This window comes from Stegodyphus dumicola, chromosome 1, assembly GCF_044657685.1.
Source record: "Stegodyphus dumicola isolate Sdum_Otavi_A_Nest chromosome 1, ASM4465768v1".
Taxonomy (NCBI): Eukaryota; Metazoa; Arthropoda; class Arachnida; order Araneae; family Eresidae; genus Stegodyphus; species Stegodyphus dumicola.
This window is the reverse complement of record NC_140768.1, coordinates 115,365,551-115,383,731: the sequence shown is the minus strand read 5'-3', so window position 1 is coordinate 115,383,731 and position 18,181 is coordinate 115,365,551. Positions and strand designations below refer to the sequence as shown.

The window sequence follows — 18,181 nt, the reverse complement described above, 5'->3', positions numbered from 1 at the left end:
GAAGTAAATATATCAGCTTACTTCTAAGCTAAAAATTTCACAAATTAAAAATTAGAGTTTAATATTTAAAATAATATCATAGAAGTAATCAAAATAATTTGTGTTTTTATCAGTCCAAATGATTTAATTAAGTTTTATTGATTTGCATTATATATATATATATATATATATATATATATATATATATATATAATTGAACTTTATTGCACTAATATCGGCGGAAACAGATGATTTCATCATCAGTTGAAGTAATATATTAATATTTTATAATATAATTTATTCAAATTGATGTTGGAATAAAACCATTTTTTAAACATAAACTCTCTTAAATTGGAGAGATATGCTGAATGGTGTTTGGTAAATTTTGCTGAAATTCTTAAGGAGAAATAAGAAATTACTTCTTTTTTAATGAACAGCAATACGTATAGGAAACTAGGAATGGATTTTAAATGTATGAAAATAATTATGAGACAACATCACGAACACTGACGTAGATGATGAGTTGCTATAAAACAAAAACCTTAGAAACATTGAATGAAAACAGGGATCTAAAAGTTCAGGTTATAAAACAGGTTATATGTTCATCTGCCTTTTTATCAGTAGAATATTGCTTGGAAGGATATGGACATATCACTTTGCTGTTTGTAAATTACTACCTTTACTGCATTAACACGAAATTTAAATTGCAGTACGGAGCTAAACCTAATAAAAATTCATCTTAAACTGTAAATATATTATTAAAAACGCTTTAGGTTTTTAATCACATTGAGTTAATTTATGCATATATGTGATGGTAACTATGCGCTTCTTTTCATCTAATCATTTCTGTATTACCTAAATGCGTCTTTCTTTGCATTTTTTGTTTAACATAAGAAGCATGTGTTTTGAAAAGCCTAAAAACTGTGGAAAAACATAAAAGGGCTTTGAATAATGGGCTGCGATGTGCTTCTATAAATTGGTATAGTTTTAAAAATAAATTGCTTTGCAGTAATGAGATAAACGTGATTTGAATCCCATAAACAACATGAGAATATGAACGAGTGGTTGAGCAAATATTTGCACTCAAAATTCTCTAAGATTTACTAGTTCTTTTAATTAACTACGTCCCTGTAATGACTATAAAACGTTCCACATTTCATCTGTTATGTGGCACTATCACGAACGATTTTTTCTCTGAATCCCGTGTTACTCATAGTCAAACTGGAATTCATAATGTAGAATAGATTCCACATAAGAAATCAGATGATAGATTCTTGGTTGTTATCATCAGGGCTAGGTATAGTCGGAGACGTCGTTGTGCCTGTCGCGGTACACAATTGGAGCTCTATTTCGGCCAGTCTGCTTTCCACGTCCCACTGCTGTTGGCTAAGTTTTAGACTCATAGTGGCGTTGTCGGCTTCCAGGCTAACCAGTCTTTCCCTGAGCCTCTTGACTTCTGCCAGCAAGATCTCTCTTCCTGGGTATGGTGGTCCGATAGCGTAAGGCAAAGATGGAGGAGGTGGGTATCTCTCCTGGTGGTCAAGATTCGAAGAATAATCCGGGATGCCTTGCATCGGTGACCGCGTACGATAAGGGGAGGACGGCATGATGGACAACATGTTCGATTGGGATGGGGGTCTCTGAGGATCCGCATTTGTAGAATCCGAGGCACAGGATTGGATACTCGAAGCCCCTTGCACAGTGTATGTGACAGATGGTGAAAGGAAGTTAGTGGCTTGGAACTGTTGACGTAGAGTTCCTCGAGCCCCACAACTGCCAGAACTGTCAGGATCTCCCATCGAGCTGGTCGTCATGGGCTGGTTGTCGTCTTCAGGAACAGACATGTCTTCCAGAGGCACTTTACCACGTGATTCTACGAGACCAGGGGTGCTGCGACTGCGGCCCATGGACACTGCAGGAGGGACAGAGATGCATGACGTCACTAAATAGAATACATAGAACAAAATGTATCCAACAAAAGACTGATAATGCATTATTTTCTTAATAACACTTTTCTACAACATAGATTACATGGTAGCCTACCCAACTTATTGACTTGCATAAATGACTTATTTCCTTCTTGTAAAGCCTAAAGATGATAAATAGTATTTACATATTCGTATGAAGGATTGAAATTCTAATCAGACAATTTGTATTTGTTATTATCATATCGATACGATATGCAATTTGCAAATAGTACAAATAGTTAGTGTGAGTTGGTGTCACTAGCCAATATGCCATCTTTTAACAAAATCAACCATTCTTTAGCAACACTAGAAAACTACATATTTAGATTAAATTAGAAATAATGGGAAAATATTAAAAAGAAATTCTTTATACTTACCAGCAAGATGAAGTAATTAAAAATTAACGCATTTTTTATACACATTCGTTAAATTTCTTATTAATAAACGTACAACTTAATTTATTGAATATACAAAATGACCATTAAACATATTAAACATCGCTACACAAAATATTAAACATCACAAAGTTCTTTCTGGGTTTAATTTATGCATATCTCATGATTATTACTTCATAGAAGAAATTTAAAAAAAAAATTGTTTCGAAATAAAATTTTATCAAATTATCTTTAGAATTTCATTAAAGTTCTCAAGTTAGCAAAAACAATGATTTAAACTATTGTGAATACATCTTGATTATTTTGTCGAATACAATTTTCTCTGGAAAAATGTGCTGCTTAATGAAGCTAGGTTTCAGACAGAAAGAGAAACGAGTCTTTATTTAGTTTGAAGAAAGAAAGTGCACTTTTCTTTTTTTTACAAGGAGATAGAAAGGAACTTTGAGCAAACAGTGTTTCATTTTACAGCAAAAACATAAAATTCATTAAAGTATCTTATTAGTAATAACATTTTTTAAAGTCTGCGCATTGGAACTTAAAAAAATAAAAATAAAAATAAAAGTGAAAGTTTGTGACAGTTTTTCTTTGTCACGGACCGAAAAACGTCTTATTAAACAGCTCAGTTAAAAGTTCAGGCAGGCATCTCTCTTAAATGATACGTTTATAGGAAATAATTAAAATGACTTACTCTACTACTGGTTCTGCCACTATGAAAGGAGATATATGTTTTAAAGAAATTTTCTTGATAAAAATTAAGAAAGTTTCTGTTTATTTTAACCTTAGAATTCACTTGAGAGTGGGCTCAATGATTCAGATCATTGAGCAAAACGGATCGATGATTTTAATGCAAGAAAAGAAAAACCAAAGTTTTTTAATGAAAAGCAGATAGATGACTGATTTTCAATGAAACAGATCAATGGTTTTTAATGAAAAACACTAAAACGGATCAATGATTTTTAGTGCTCGATCATTAACATTATAAAGGACACTTCAGATTACAGTTGTATAATTAATTATACGGTTACAGAGATAAACATAACAACGCAAAAAGAAAAACGTCATACATCAAGAGAAAGAAAAAAGCATCACACGAAGAAAACATCGCAGTTGCCAAAATGTCGGTAGAAAAAGCGGTTCAGAAATTTCGCAGTTTTAAAACATTGTCGTAAAACATAAGGCATCTACAAGTCACCGTATAATGATAATGCAGCAGACATATATTTTCAGACTTTAAAAGTTTTAAATGCACGGTTGTCCTACCAATCCAACTTTATAAAAGACATTACTCTAAGTTTATAAAAGAGATTAATTAAATAACGAACTTTAATAGTTAATTTGACGAGTTCAAAATTCTGTAACTGCTATTTGTAGCATTAATTATCTATTCATTTTTCAGTTTTTGAATGCGTAAGCTTTTTTGTTGCTTTTCAAATAAAATGTTTTATTTAATTCAAAAACATGATATGTAGAGGTAAGAATATTCGGTTAATATTTCATAATCAAAGTGAGCGCCAAACTTGGCGAGAGATTTTTATTTAGCGGGAATTTGTTTGGTTGTGATTTCTGGCTGTATGTTTCCTTGTGGGAAACTTAAAGCTTTATTTCGGTAATTGTAAGAGTGCGAAATTAATGTAGCCAGAAGATTTCTTTTTACTTCCTTGTACGAAGTAAAAAGGATGTATTGCAATCGCGAAAAGTTTCAGGCAGCATATTTCAACGAAAATATCCATTTTGACCGCTATCGAATGCAATTCAACGATGTTTTTGCGTGACATCTGTACGTAAGGACAGGATAAGGGACTCCCCCCCAAAAAAATTAAAACTAATTTAAAATGAATTCTAAAGACAATTTTTCGTGGCGTCTGTGAGTACGTACGTATGTATCTTGCATAACTCAAAAATGAGTAGCCTCAGAACGTTGAAATTTTGTATATAGGATTGCTGTAACATGTAGATGTGTACCTCGTATTTTGGTCGCAATCGACCGCACCAAAAGTATATAAATATGTGTATATATGTATCCACTCTGTTACTTGTCTCAGTGATCTCAGTTTTTTTATTCTTATATGTTTGTAAATTGTGCATGTTTTGCTTTAAATATGATTGAATTATGTTGTTCCTATCTTCCGGTTAAGGTTTTTATGCCTTTAGTAAATCTGTATGCAATATGTTTAGAATTACTACCAATTTAAAGGTTGTTTAAGGACCGCTAAGCCTAATAATTTTTTTCATGGAGGCCATTGCTTGTTTGCATTTGAAACAGCAGAATAGTAGATTTGTTGCTAATCTAGAGAAAGTAAGCTTCGCAATAACAAAGATAACGCCTTCTTTTATTATTGTGGATTAAATCATACTTAATCCATTCTGGAATTTATTCGAGGAAATAAGTGTTTAAGATTTACTTTATAATTTTCAGTACAGACATCTTGAGTTTTAATATATTTTTGTCTTGTCGCGAAGTGAGAACTGAATTAATTGAATGAGAAATACTGAATCGTCTGTGAAAAACTGTTTCTTTTTTATTGTTTTTTTTTTTTTTTTTTTTGCTTAATTTCTTTTATACTTCATTTTAGATTTATTATAGTATTTGAATAGAACATGTGGCAACGATTAGATAATTCTTAAGATGATATAAATTTTCTGCATTCTTAGTTATAATATGGATTCTGAGTTAAAAAATGATGGGACGCATTCTGAGTTACGATATGAGATTCTGAGTTAAAAAATGAAAACGAGAAAAAATCATCATGAGGTAGTTTCTCTCTTCCGACGACTACTGCTCTTCTTGATTTTTGGTAAATATCATTTTTGCTTGTTCTGCGCGATATGGCCAGTAATAGCGAACCGCCTGATAGGGGCAAAATTCCTTGGCATGCTACTTTCAGCGATTATGACAGCGATAATGATGGTACATATTCGAATTATTCAAGAAAATTGACTACATCTAAAGAGATGCCTGTAATTGCTTCAGATGACTCGGCGCTTCAAAGTATAATTGCTACTCTAATTTCTACTGAGAAAAGTAAAATCCAGAGAAAAGAAAAGAAAACCGTAGGAAGTCCTAAGAAAACAGCCGATAATTACTAAAAAATTCAAACCCTCTCCTTCAAATTTTGAAGCAGTAGTTAACAAACATAGAAAAGTTTTTCCTAATTTAACAGAAGCTATCTCGCAAGAATATCTTAATACTCAGCTTCCGATTAACCCAAAAGATCTCTCACTCAAATTAGAAAACGAAATTGCCGATAAATTAAACTGTATTGAGTCTATGAAGACATTAACCTCCTTACCAGCGATCAAATGCGTTCAAAGTTACAAGATGAAATCGAACGAAATCAGTTCATTTTAGCAAGCATTCATAACAACCCCGAAGCTCGCAAATTCTAAAACAGATGATAAAACAATAATTCAGAAGGATTGGCCAACTCCAAAGAAAACAACAAAAAGTTCCGAGTCTATCCCACCACCAGATATTCCGCAAAATAACAGATTTGAAGCTCTTAACGAAAATAACGAAGCTATGGAAGTTACAGATGAAACGCAGACGACTATAAGACAGAATAAAGTAGAAAATAAAACGAATGTTCCCCCATTAGTCATTCCAGAAAACGATGTTGATTGGCCTGAAATAGACAAAATGCTCAGAGAAATATGTAAAAACGAATTTGAAGTTACAATCAAAGCCAGACAGATTTTCCTTTACACTACCAGCGAAGCCGATTATAAAGCTACAGTTCATAAATTCCAGAAAGCACAGGTTAGTTTTCATACGTACCAAATTTCCTCAGCCTATTCAATTAAAGTTACACTTAAGAATATCCCAAGATCCTACATAGAGCAAGCAATTCACGCAGACTTAGAACGCAGAAGCTTCCGTATAATTAAAGTAAAGCAATTCACGAAGAAAGCAGAAGACCAGATTATCCGTTTACCAATATTTTTCCTTGAACTAAAAGGAAATTCTGCAGGACAGAAAATTCATCAATTAAACAACATATTCGGGTTCAATATCACAATAAAAAAATATCAGCCCAGAAATCGCCCAATTCAATGTTTCAATTGCCAGGAGCTCGGGCACTCCCAAAATAACTGCTTTAAAAAGGTCAGGTGCTGTAAGTGCGGACAAAATCGCAGATTCAATACCTGTAAATTAAAACCAGATGAAAAACAAACTTGCATTTACTGTCACGAAAATCACGTTTCTTCTTATCGTGGTTCTAAGGTATACAGAAAAAGATTCAATTATTTAGAGAAGTTAGAAAAACCACAAAAAATTCCCACTAAAGATGACTTACCCGAATTCATTCAAGCTTCAGGCCAAACTAATAAAGAAATGCCTAAAAACCTTTATAGTGACAAAGTTAAGCAGAAAAACTCGCAGGAAAATTTAGCAGAAATCATTAATATTTTCAAAGATCAGAAAACCCTTTATCGCATGAAATCAATGACCACAATAGCTCAGAGAATTAAATCATCTAAATCAAATATGCAGAAAATTTGTCTAGATTTTTAAGCCATCGAGATTATTTTGAACTCTGCAGATCAAGATTAATACGCAGCTTCTCTCAAGACAATCATAGCCGAGCGGCAGAAATCCTCAAGCTGCAGATCCTCATATCGTGGGGCCACGTTTACTTCTCTTCTAGAGACTCTGCACTAGGTGCAAAACGTACGTTCCATCTTACTGGATTCAACTCATCATTAAAGACACCCTACTTATAATATATTGGTAAAGGTCGCACTAGGCCGACTGCCTCTTAATTGTGTTACGACATAGACATAGACATAGTTAAAAATAATGAAATGTAACGCTGTTAAGTGAATCTAGGGCCAGAGTGTCGCTATAGTAAACAAATATAGTGAACTTTAGAGAGCGCATTTAATCTGATGTGGTTTATGCGCTATCGACGAAGTAGAATTAATTCAATCCAATAATTTTATATAAAATGTAAGAATAAAGGGTATAATTTAATACAAGGAAGTCATGTGATGCACACATCAGGTTTTTTAAAATTTAATTTTGAAATACTATGTTTGTTTTTAAAAGTTTTACTGTTTAATATTATATTTATACAAGTAGTTGCAGAAGGTTAAGCTGTTCTTGGTGGGAGAATGTTGGATTTCAGATGACGTGAAGTTTATAATTTATGAATGTTTTTATTTAAGTTTATTTATTTATTTTAGTTTTGTTTCTTGCATGTGGCAATCGAAAGACGTGGAATATTTAAAGTTTTGAAGGAAAGTTGTTTAGTGTGTTGAATTCTAAGACGATAGTAACTTGAATATTTTAGTGAGTTTATGATGCCTCCGTTATTTGTGAATTTCAATATATTTACTATTTAGTAGCAAAGACAAGACATTGTTTTTACTTACAAAGCTGATGCATGTTGTTTTATCATTTAATCAATTTCATTTACTATTCTGTTTGCACATAATAATCGCTGTTCACCCCTGTAAACAAAAATTTGCTATTCTGTTTACGTTTAAAACTCACTTCGCAGTGCTCTGATCTGATAAGTGTATATATTTATTTACTCAATAATTATTTAAAAGAATTGTTTATTCTACTATTTTATGACGAATTACGTAGATAGGAACTCATTTTACTATTCTGTTTGCATAAAATAACGGCGTGTCACTACTGCAAAACTTAAAACTATTCTGTTTGCGTTTAAAAATCACATCTTAGTGCTTTCTTTGGCGCCAAAAAAAAAAAAAAAAAAAAAAAATTCGCTAAATTTTGAAGGCCAAAAACGTTTGGCGCCAATTTACTCCGCTTATGGAATATTAGCCAAAAGTCTTTATTCTTTGTTTCTCTTACAAATCATTATGTGAACATGTGCATGCAATTTTAAGTCTAAACAAAATATCGCCGATATTATCATGCTGCGATTTGTAGGTGTTAAAAAATTTTGCCACGATATTTTATATGATGATGTATTAAAATTACGATGTTTTTGAAAAACTTTATTTTCTACGACGATGTTTTTATACCACGATTCTTTTTCTTGCAGTTTTTCTACCACAATGATTTTTAAGATGATGTTTTCTCCTTACTTTGTATTCTAAGCGACATATTTGCCCGTGATATTTCCGGCGGACACCAATTGTACTGATATACTTATTATACCTTATAAAGTATTATATTATAAAGTGTTTATTATTTAGCAGTATAAAACTCAGGTATAAATTCTACAATATTAATGTCATAGTCTTAAAATATTATTACATATGCATACAATGTGAATACAGCTTTAAAATCAGTGATGGGAGCTGAAGAACAAAATGGATGATTGAGAGAATTCTGACAATTACAGGAAGTCTTTTCATCGCAATGTTCTTGAAATTTCTGCTATAAAGACATATAAAGGAAGGGCGAGCGGCAGAAGAATCCGCTTTTAAATTGAATACATCCTTTAAGTATGAGATCTTGTGCACCGAAACGTTTGAGAAAGTTCTTTGTTCTTGGATATCTGCTCTTTTATTCTCAACTCCTAGCTTGCTGCTACGAAGTTGTCGCTTTAGCACAGCATTCGGTGAGGATCTAATGAAAGAAAGCCTTGCAACATTAAATTTCGTGATGTTAAATAACGGCACTGACGGTTTTGGGCTGTATATAATAGCTTCCGCTCGGGGGTTGACTCAGAATTCATGGGAAGTACTAGCTAGGGTTTGTACTTAGACAACCACGAGGGTATAAAATCAGTGAGACCTGAGTTTACTCGGGACGGTGTAGGCTCGGCAGGGACCGTACTGGTACTGCCCCTGGGCCGTGGGTTTGAAACATTGTAGATAAATAAGTTGGCGGGACGGCACTTAATTCCGATTGGTAATGTACCTTAGGACGGAAGTTGTCCCGTCACAAGATTTGTATATAATAGCATACCTAGACATTATAACATGTAAACTTGAAAGACAGACCTTAAAAGTGCACTACAGTTGTCTCTCGCCACTTCGCGTTTTGACTTTCGCGGCTTCACTCTATCGCGGTTTTTTCATAGGTCTGAGGTCGTGCCTTCAGAGCAGCAATGACCTTGCTCTTCTTTGTTCTGCAATACATCTCTTCTTCTTCATCGCTTCATCAGCGAACAAGTTGCACTGTTTTCATAGGTTCGTTGTTGTGTGTAACATAACATAGTTGCACACGTGCCTCGGCTACCGTATGGCATTACACGGACTGGACCCCAGCTGGAGACCCCCATAGTAGGCAGGGGGCAGGATCCCAGTCAGAATATCCCCAAGAGGATCGTAGTTCTCATTCGCTACCACCCCAAGGCCCTAATCCAAGGTGGCAGACTTTTAAAGGTTTTCTCATTAACCATGGTTACGCCTGGGCTCGCGGGGTCACCACTCCCGGTTTTCAGGTTTGGCCAATGGCCCGGGAAAGATATTGACTTGGAAATTTGACTGGTCGTTAGAGTGTCCCCGCCAGTACTACGCGGGTAGTCTACTGAGCTGAGAGTTTGACATGAAATACTTGTGATGGCCACGGACTGTCCGTGGCACTCACCGCTACCAATGCCGTGGACTTCAGGTCACGGAATTCGAGTCAAGAGGCAAAGTCACGCCCTCTACGGATACCACCAGCCCAGTGGCCTATAGCCTTTTCCCCTTACAACGGTCTTCCCTCAGGCTTCTGGAACCGTCAAATTCAAAATGCTTTTTCCCCCAGACTACGCTGTCATGATATAAATCAAACCAGTAATGCAACCCGGAACTTTTCGCTTTTCATTCTGAGCTGTGATTCCAAGCTACTAGGTTGTGCTGTGGTTACGCTTAAGATTTTCGGATACTGACACAGTCCCGTAGGCGGTCGGTGATTTTACCTTCGATAGATTAGTTACCCTCGGGTAAGTAAAATGTCCGTTTATAGGGCACCACTCGATAGTTCTGCTGAAGAGGACCACCGAAGCGAGCGTTCGTTCAAATCCAACAAGACCTATCCATTGAAGAAAGAGGATTTCAGCGTTTTGGCCAAGGACAAGAAAAGTAAAACGAAAAAGGCGAAAACTTTGTCAGATACGGAAAGCGGACAACCTAGTAAGAAGAAAGATGTTAAACCTGGCAAGGAAAAAAGATACATTCAAACACCGAATGGAGAAGCTACTGATGAGCAGGCACCAGATTGGACAGATGAGGACACTCCAAGATTTTATACAGGTAGTAACGAAGAAATCCGAAACCAGATTGCGAAATTTGGATTTGACGTCATTTTAAATTACTTTCATGAAAGATATAAGGGTGACTTGGATGTAGAGGCATTCACGAAAAATTGCTGTCCAGAGCAGATAACTGAAAGAAGAACAGACAGCAGGGAACAAGAATGGATTTCTCCTAAGAAAACAGCGAAAGTAACTGAAAACGAAGCTCCAATGGAAGTTACGAAAGAAAATCGATTTAAGCAGCTAAGTGAAGTAGAAAGTATGGAAGAAGAAGGAGGAGCCGTAAAAGAGGAAACTCCACCCCCAATAGTTTTCTAGCAAAGAGAAGTGGATTGGCCGAAAATTCATGAAATTCTTATCAATACCTGCAGTGAAGAATTCGAAGCTGAAATGAAGACGAAACTGCTGTATGTAAATGTAAAGTCAGTGGACGATTACAGAAAAGCAACTCTGGTTTTACAGAAAAGAAGTATACCATTTCATACCTTTCAGTTGCTCAGCGAAAAACCTATTAAGGTTGTTCTTAAGGGCCTCCCATCTACGATGAAGGAAGAGATAATACAGGCAGACCTGGAGAAAAGGAAATTCCCGATAAGCAAAGTCAAGCAGTTTACCAGACGTAGAGGGGATGTTATCGAGAAATTTCCGATATTCCTATTGGAGTTGAAGAAAACGAAGGAAGGACATGCTATCCATGGACTCAATAATATGCTAAGTGTTAATGTCAAGATTGAGAAGTTTGCCCCGAAAAGACGAGTGATCCAGTGCTACAGATGCCAAGAGTACGGACATTCTCAGCATCTTTGCTCAAATCCTGAGCGATGCTGCAAGTATTGACAGCAACATAGAAGTAAGGAATGTCCTCTAAAGCCAGAGGAAAAACCCAAGCGCATTTTCTGCTCACTACTGCATGTAAGTTCTTACAGGGGTTGCCCCGTGTACAAGAAGCGCTATGAAGCCAAGAAGCAGCAGGCGAAGCCAGCAGCCAAGATTCCTACGCCGGCAGATTTCCCGAAATTCATCGAAGCAAAGGAAGACAGCAGTAAAACCCTGATGAAACCCCTCTACAGTGATAGAGTAAAGAAGAAATTGGTAAACCCACCCAAAGAGTACAAGGAAGTCATAGACTGGATTTAAGATCCTAAAATCATAGAATTTCTGAACAGTATGTTCGAGCTCGTTGAGAAGATCCGCTCTGCAAAAACTACGGCTGAGAAGTTTGCTGCCGGGTTCAAAGCAGCCATGACACTGATGAGGTTTGCTGAAAGTGAAGAGTAATCATCACCTTAGAAGCATATGAGGTAATTTCACAATGTTTACGATTTCTTTACTTTTTCAACACATAGGTTCTCCTGTTTACAGCAGCAGAGCTCGGGGTCAGTACTTGGGTGGGTGACTACCCACGTGACTGGCCTCGACGTATCATCTTTTCCTACTAGTGAAGATACATCACAGCTTGTACGGCGGCCAATGAAGCACCAGATGCTTGAACCCTCCTTCTCCTAATTCACCTTCAACTTACATGCAATATGCATTTGCAAAGTTTCGCCTTATATGGCGCGGCGTAACCACCTTATTAAAACTATGTTTACAAACGCCTAAGGGCATATTTTAAACAGAGGCAGTCAAAGTAGCTTGTCCTACTAAATGCTGCCTAATCACGACAAATGACAATGACAATGCACCCCGGGAGGTGTGGTTGTGTGTAATGAAAAGTTAAATTTATTTTTAACGTCTAATATGCCTTATTTTGTCTAATATATTTGGTAAAACGAGTGCAATGGGGACTAAAGGGTGTTATTTCATGTCTGCAGGCTCTAGAAATATTAAAAAAGTATTTAGATGATAAACGGGACGTTTGTGCTCTAACTGCTAAAATTTTGGAATTATAAATAAAGAATTTACTTTTCTAAAAAAATTCACCAATGGCGATAGAGTCTGGAACTGATTAACCGCGATAAATGTGAGCCGACTGTAGGCCATCGTGATCATCCGTCAGAAAATACTTGGTTTACTAAACAAACATCCGCCATAGGACGATTCGCCCACCAACATCAGCAAACATATGCCTGTTCGCCTGTTCATCATAGATAACGAAAAGTAGGGCCTCTACGTCAATGCAAAGCTCAATTAAATTCAGATTCCCACGACATGATCCTTGGACATCTTTCGCTAGGAGCCACCATCACTGCCAAACTTCACTGTTGGTAATTACAGCATCTCCCTGATAAAAGACGCTCCTGCAATGTGACTCTGTGCAGCTACAAAACGAATATGGAAGATCATATACGGTTCGAGCAACGAATTTGAAATTATTTCAGTGGGATATTAGGAAGATTTATCTGCAGAATTGCCCATATCTTCCATTAATATATTGGCATCTTTCCTGGACTTCGACATACATACTAATGGTCTTTTTATTATGGAATGTTTTTAAGGCCATTTTACTATCGAATTAAATTTGCTCGTTATTATCGATTATTTATAAAACAAAAATACCATACATGTATACATGATTCGCTATTATCGATTTGGCGAACAGCCAGACGACAAAAGGATTTTCTCTGAAGTTAATCCTTGAAGTTTGGAATCCTTACAGAATGAAGATGTAAAACCTGAAATCAACTTTACGTTTTATTACAGCACAGCTATTAAACAGTGTATTTACAGATATAAACTTAAATTGAATTTTTATTCGATCTAACTTTCAAATACGGAATACCAGCGCGGAATAAAATACGGAATACTAGCACAGAAAAAACTTCAATTCACACTTTAACACCGTTGACGATTCTTTCTCTCAGAAAAGTAAATGTTTAAATTTCGGATATCATTGCCTATTTACACTTAACCAATTCATTTCATTTTCTTTTACCATTTTTGATGATTTGCTAGTCTGTGCATCTAAACTGACTATGAACTGTTTTGACTATGAATTTTATAGGGTTGCCTTTGATGGTAATGCAGTTTTAACCTAAAACCCTAACAGACGTGAAGAGGATTATCGCAATGCATGAGAACAACGATAAGGTCTTGAGAGGTTAAAATAACCTTTTTGTACAAACATAAATTTAGAGCATAAGGGGTGTGCTACAATGACCGCAACTCGTAGTGAGGCAAAAAAATAGAACAATACAATTTAACCTTAACGTTGAACAGTAGTCAAAGATTACACAATTAAATATTATACTAGAATCTGGCTCACTACTGCACCGTAGATGTTAGAATTAAAGTGTCGGCTGAGAGAAGCAACAAAGCCGAATGATTAAAGTTATTAGAGCTGGCAGGAAACTACCCACGTAGCGCGCATGCGTAGTACCAGAAGCATTCTCTGTTTCAAATTCAAAAATCTCATATTTAAAACTCACTACTAATTGCATTTTGTTGAGGAATACGGAAAGAGGTAGTTATAGTAAAGACTAAAATTATAATAACTAGTTAATTAACATAAGGCTCCTTAAAACCTTAATAAAACTTTCAAATATTTTCGCAATTTTAGAGTGTTTTTAATATAGTCACATGCTATTCAACTGACTTCATTTCTTATAAAGGAATCTTATGTATCTTAAGAGTTTATGAGATTGCAGAGATAATTGCAAATAATTTACAGAGATGACTAAATGTATTTATAACTGACTAAAATAACAGGACCCATGACTAAACCCATGACTAAAATAACAGGACTTAAAAATAATGATTAATCCTAAAATAAATGGCTTCTAAAAATTGAATTTAATATCTATGATGTACTAAAACTGTTGAAGGGTTGAGTGTTTTGAAAAAATTGTTGAATGTTATTGGAAAAAGGAAGGAAAAAATAGAGCAAAATGTTTTCATAAAAGGTGCAAAAAATGCCTTAACATAAAAACCTCGCAAAATTAAGAAAGAATAGCAGATTAAAAGGAAGTTAAAGCAAGAAGAAGAAGGAAAGGAAAGTGTAGTTAGAGAATCGAATTAATCAGTTTAAGCTTTAGCCTTAAAAAATTCAAGACGTATTTTAACTTCGGTCTCCACATTTCCTAATTGCCATTTTAAATAGGAATTATGAATTATTGAAATCAATTACTTAAATGTTTTTATTTAAAGTGCGTTTTTCACAGTTAAATACATTCAAAGAAGCTAATTAACTACTGAAAGGAAATGTAAGTTTTATTTTAGGAAACTATCTTCGGGAATTTAATTGTATGAGAAAACACCCCTGTTTCGAAAAGAGAAGTATTACATCACCTATAATTGTTGTATTTACTCACGTAATTTTCCCCGTCACTTAATTCGCTCCCCTAGCTTTTAAGCATAAAGCCCTGAAAAGTTTTAACATATTCCTGCAATTTCTTCCTTTCTCATGACGTTCAGAAAGCGAGTTATTCTGAATTTTAAAATGGAGTCATCCACATAGTGATTAATTTCGTCTTACTAATAAATATGCTCGTGAAATTAGGGCATATAGGCTATTGGTTTACCAATAGCGGTGAACAGGTTCAGAAAACAAGAAAACAGCAAGAACATGAAAGGGCGAGATTCAAGTTACAGGTTAACAGAAATGAAGATAAGTGATATTGTAATGCTAATATTGTTACGAAATGTCCAGCCGCGGTAAGATAGCATCCCCACAAAGCAGGTTTAGGGTTGCCCGAAAATGACATGAGAAGGCAGGGTTGCTACATTTGGCGAGAAATCGCCCATTTGGCGCCAAACGTAACAGTATGTTTATTGTGTGTGATTATGGCAAAGCCTCGAAGGCTATCTGCCTAAGGGGAGGGATGCCTTCGTGAAGGACTTTCTAAGGAAAACTGGCTTGTATACACATGAGGAAGAACACGAAAACGCTCATGCAGCCAGCCCGTTCGCGGGATTCGAACCTCGGACCGAACTACCAGTGTTCAGCGATTTTACTGCTCGGCCGCTGGTGGGCCCGTATTTTTATCGAAGTGCAGGTTTCTTTTAAAGGAATATTATTGTGATAGTTACCTGTAGAATAAGTCTATAGCTGACAGCTGTCGCGTGCATTTGAGAAGAAAGAATTGCTTAATTTCGCAACTCCCGAAAGGTTAACATCATGATATCTAATCAGATATCTTCATTTCTACTTCCTTGTAGCTTGAATATCTCCCATTATTATTGTCGGCTTTGGTACTTCTTCCGGATAAATCATCCTTAAATAATTAAAGAAGGTGAATGAGAAGCTGACTGGGCGGAATCGTAAACTGAATGTCAGTCCGAGCTTGCTTCACTGTAAAATATCAGTTCTCGTATTATCCTTGCATAACGTTCAAGAGTCAGAAGGGAAAGGTGCAACATGACCTTCGCGGTAGTTTGAGATGGGATTGTCTTCATTAGTAAAACGAAAGTAGTCACTACATGGATAAATCCACTTTACAATTTAGGGGAGCTCGTTCTCTGAATGCAATAAGGAAGGGAAAAATTGCATGAATATTTAAAAAAAATTTAGAACCTGGCGTTAAAAAGATAAGGTTAAAAATACGGTATATAATCCGCTGATCGAATAAAAAATTAAAGTACAAATATTTTTATTTTTAATTAATTTAAATAATCTAACAAGTTGGCTCCGCGCCAATACTGAAGTCTTCCAGTATTTTCTAGAATACAAATTCTATAAGATTCTGTGAATAAAACTTCTTTTTGAAAAAAAAAAAGTTATACTGATTAATATTTTTCACAACAATTTGCACAAAAATGCTTGTCACGTAATCTCTTGCCTTAAGAAACTTTTTCCGAAGTGATATTTTCTTTTATTTGCGTACTAATGCAAACACTTCGCTCTTCACTTTGTGTACGACCTACAAATACAGTTCTCTATTTTAATATCAAATAACTCGATAAATTTAAATTTTTGTCTTACGGGAGTGTAACATAGCTTTTTGTTTTCATAACGAGCTCACAATTTTGCTAAATATAAGTGGAACACAGGAAGAATGAATAAAAAGCTAAATGATCTCGTATTTTATGCAAAATTAATATGTTTAAATATAAAAGTGCCAAAATATGAATCTTTGTATTATTTAAAGCATTTTTTTAATTGGAAGTCTTTATGTAAGATAAACGGTTGCGAAAATGTTGCCCGGGTAAAGAATTTTGCGAGAATGGTATACCTGAGAGAGAGAGGCTCATAAGTGGGTTGTGACTTCATACTTATGCATTATTTTATACCAGGGATGGCTTATTGTGTTAGCTGGGATCTGTATACAGGTAGCATCTGCACTGGGGCTACAAAATCATTGAACTTGGCGGTTTCAGTTCCGGAGCAAGCTCCTAGGGCCCTCGGAGTGGCTTGGTGTTAATCCATTAGCTGGTAGAATCGGTGAATTATGGGGGAGTGGAGTTCTCTGTATAATTCATCCACTGATGGGTATTCCTCAGAGTATTGGCAAGCAGCATTTCTCATGACCAGTCAGATGTCCAGGCATCCATAGTTCCCTTTAACGTGGATTCTGGCCTCCGGCAGGGATGACCCCGATTAGTCAGTGTTTGGCTGTGGTTTTACAGAGATTTTTATTAAAGTCTGCCGTCCGCGATTAAGACCCCTGGACATACAGCATCATCAGCATATTTCTAACCTCTCTGGGGACTTTTGATTACCCCCTGTCTGCCGCCGCTGACCACATCCTGCCACCCAGCCCCTGTTTGATATGGAGGACCGGCTGTGTATTGATCTAAATGTAGAGAGCGGAACATGCATGACAAACTTACTTACTCGTGTATTATTTGACTTCATTCATTCTACTTGGCTATAGAATTTGTTTGCCGAAAATGGCAGACAGGAGCGTACATAAATATCCTGGTATGATGCATTTATGATTTTGTTACTTTAACATTTGGATATAAAGGCCCTCATGATATATAGTCAAGTGGTCAATGAGAAGTTCTGGAGATTAATGATCGCATTACGAAAGTATACAAAGTTAAAAAAATGACGAAATTACTCACTTTTCTTTCCATTCTCTTCTTTTTTGTACTTTTCTAGACGTTTTACTGCAATAGCCTCAAGTCGGACTCTTGCTGCAGGATAGTCCTTGAGTACATCCCACATGTCCTGCTTGTAAAGGCAAAACAGATCCGAGTATCCAACGGATCGAACAGATGCTGTTCTTCTGTTTCCAGCAGTTCCCATGTTGAGGACGCTGATCTCACCGAAGTAGCTACCCGCTCTCAGCGTAGCCAAAACCGTCTTGCCGTTATCGGTAACAACTTGCAGGCGTCCTCGGTTTACGATATACATCTCCTTTCCAACTTCACCTACGTAAAGAAAAAAAAGATGATATTTATGTTCAAGCAAATAATCTTTGACAACACTCGATGATAACTTAGATCAGGTATTATCCAAAAATGAAACACACGCATATACACACACACTAAAAAAATCTGAAACCAATCAGATTTTAACGTTGCACCAGAGGATTTGTTAACGTTTTTTATGTTCTCGCTGACCGTCGCAGGTTACCAATCTGCTACTGCACTCGCCCCTGTTAACAGAATTGTTTCTCTTTTTAGCTTTATTACTAAGCATTGTTTCCTTCGCACTTACGCCACATAAAATTCAAGAGCAAAATCACAAAGTATTTAAAAAAAGCATATCTTCAGAATTCCCACTAATGTATTAAGTGTTGCCATGCATTTTTTGCATTGGTTATATTATTTCTTTAAACTAATACATGGCAAT

At 35.8% G+C, this 18,181-nt stretch overlaps 1 protein-coding gene across 1 annotated transcript; it reads right to left on the bottom strand.

Annotated features, from left to right (window-relative positions):
* Positions 1-394: 394 nt before the first annotated feature.
* On the bottom strand, positions 395-17,744 carry LOC118190692 (uncharacterized). Its single transcript, XM_035361449.2, has 2 exons — positions 17,449-17,744; positions 395-1,921 (listed from the first exon to the last, which is right to left on the bottom strand). Exons 1-2 carry the CDS (start codon positions 17,738-17,740, stop codon positions 1,239-1,241), a joined length of 975 nt encoding a protein of 324 aa, XP_035217340.1. The 5' UTR covers positions 17,741-17,744; the 3' UTR covers positions 395-1,238.
* Positions 17,745-18,181: the final 437 nt, after the last annotated feature.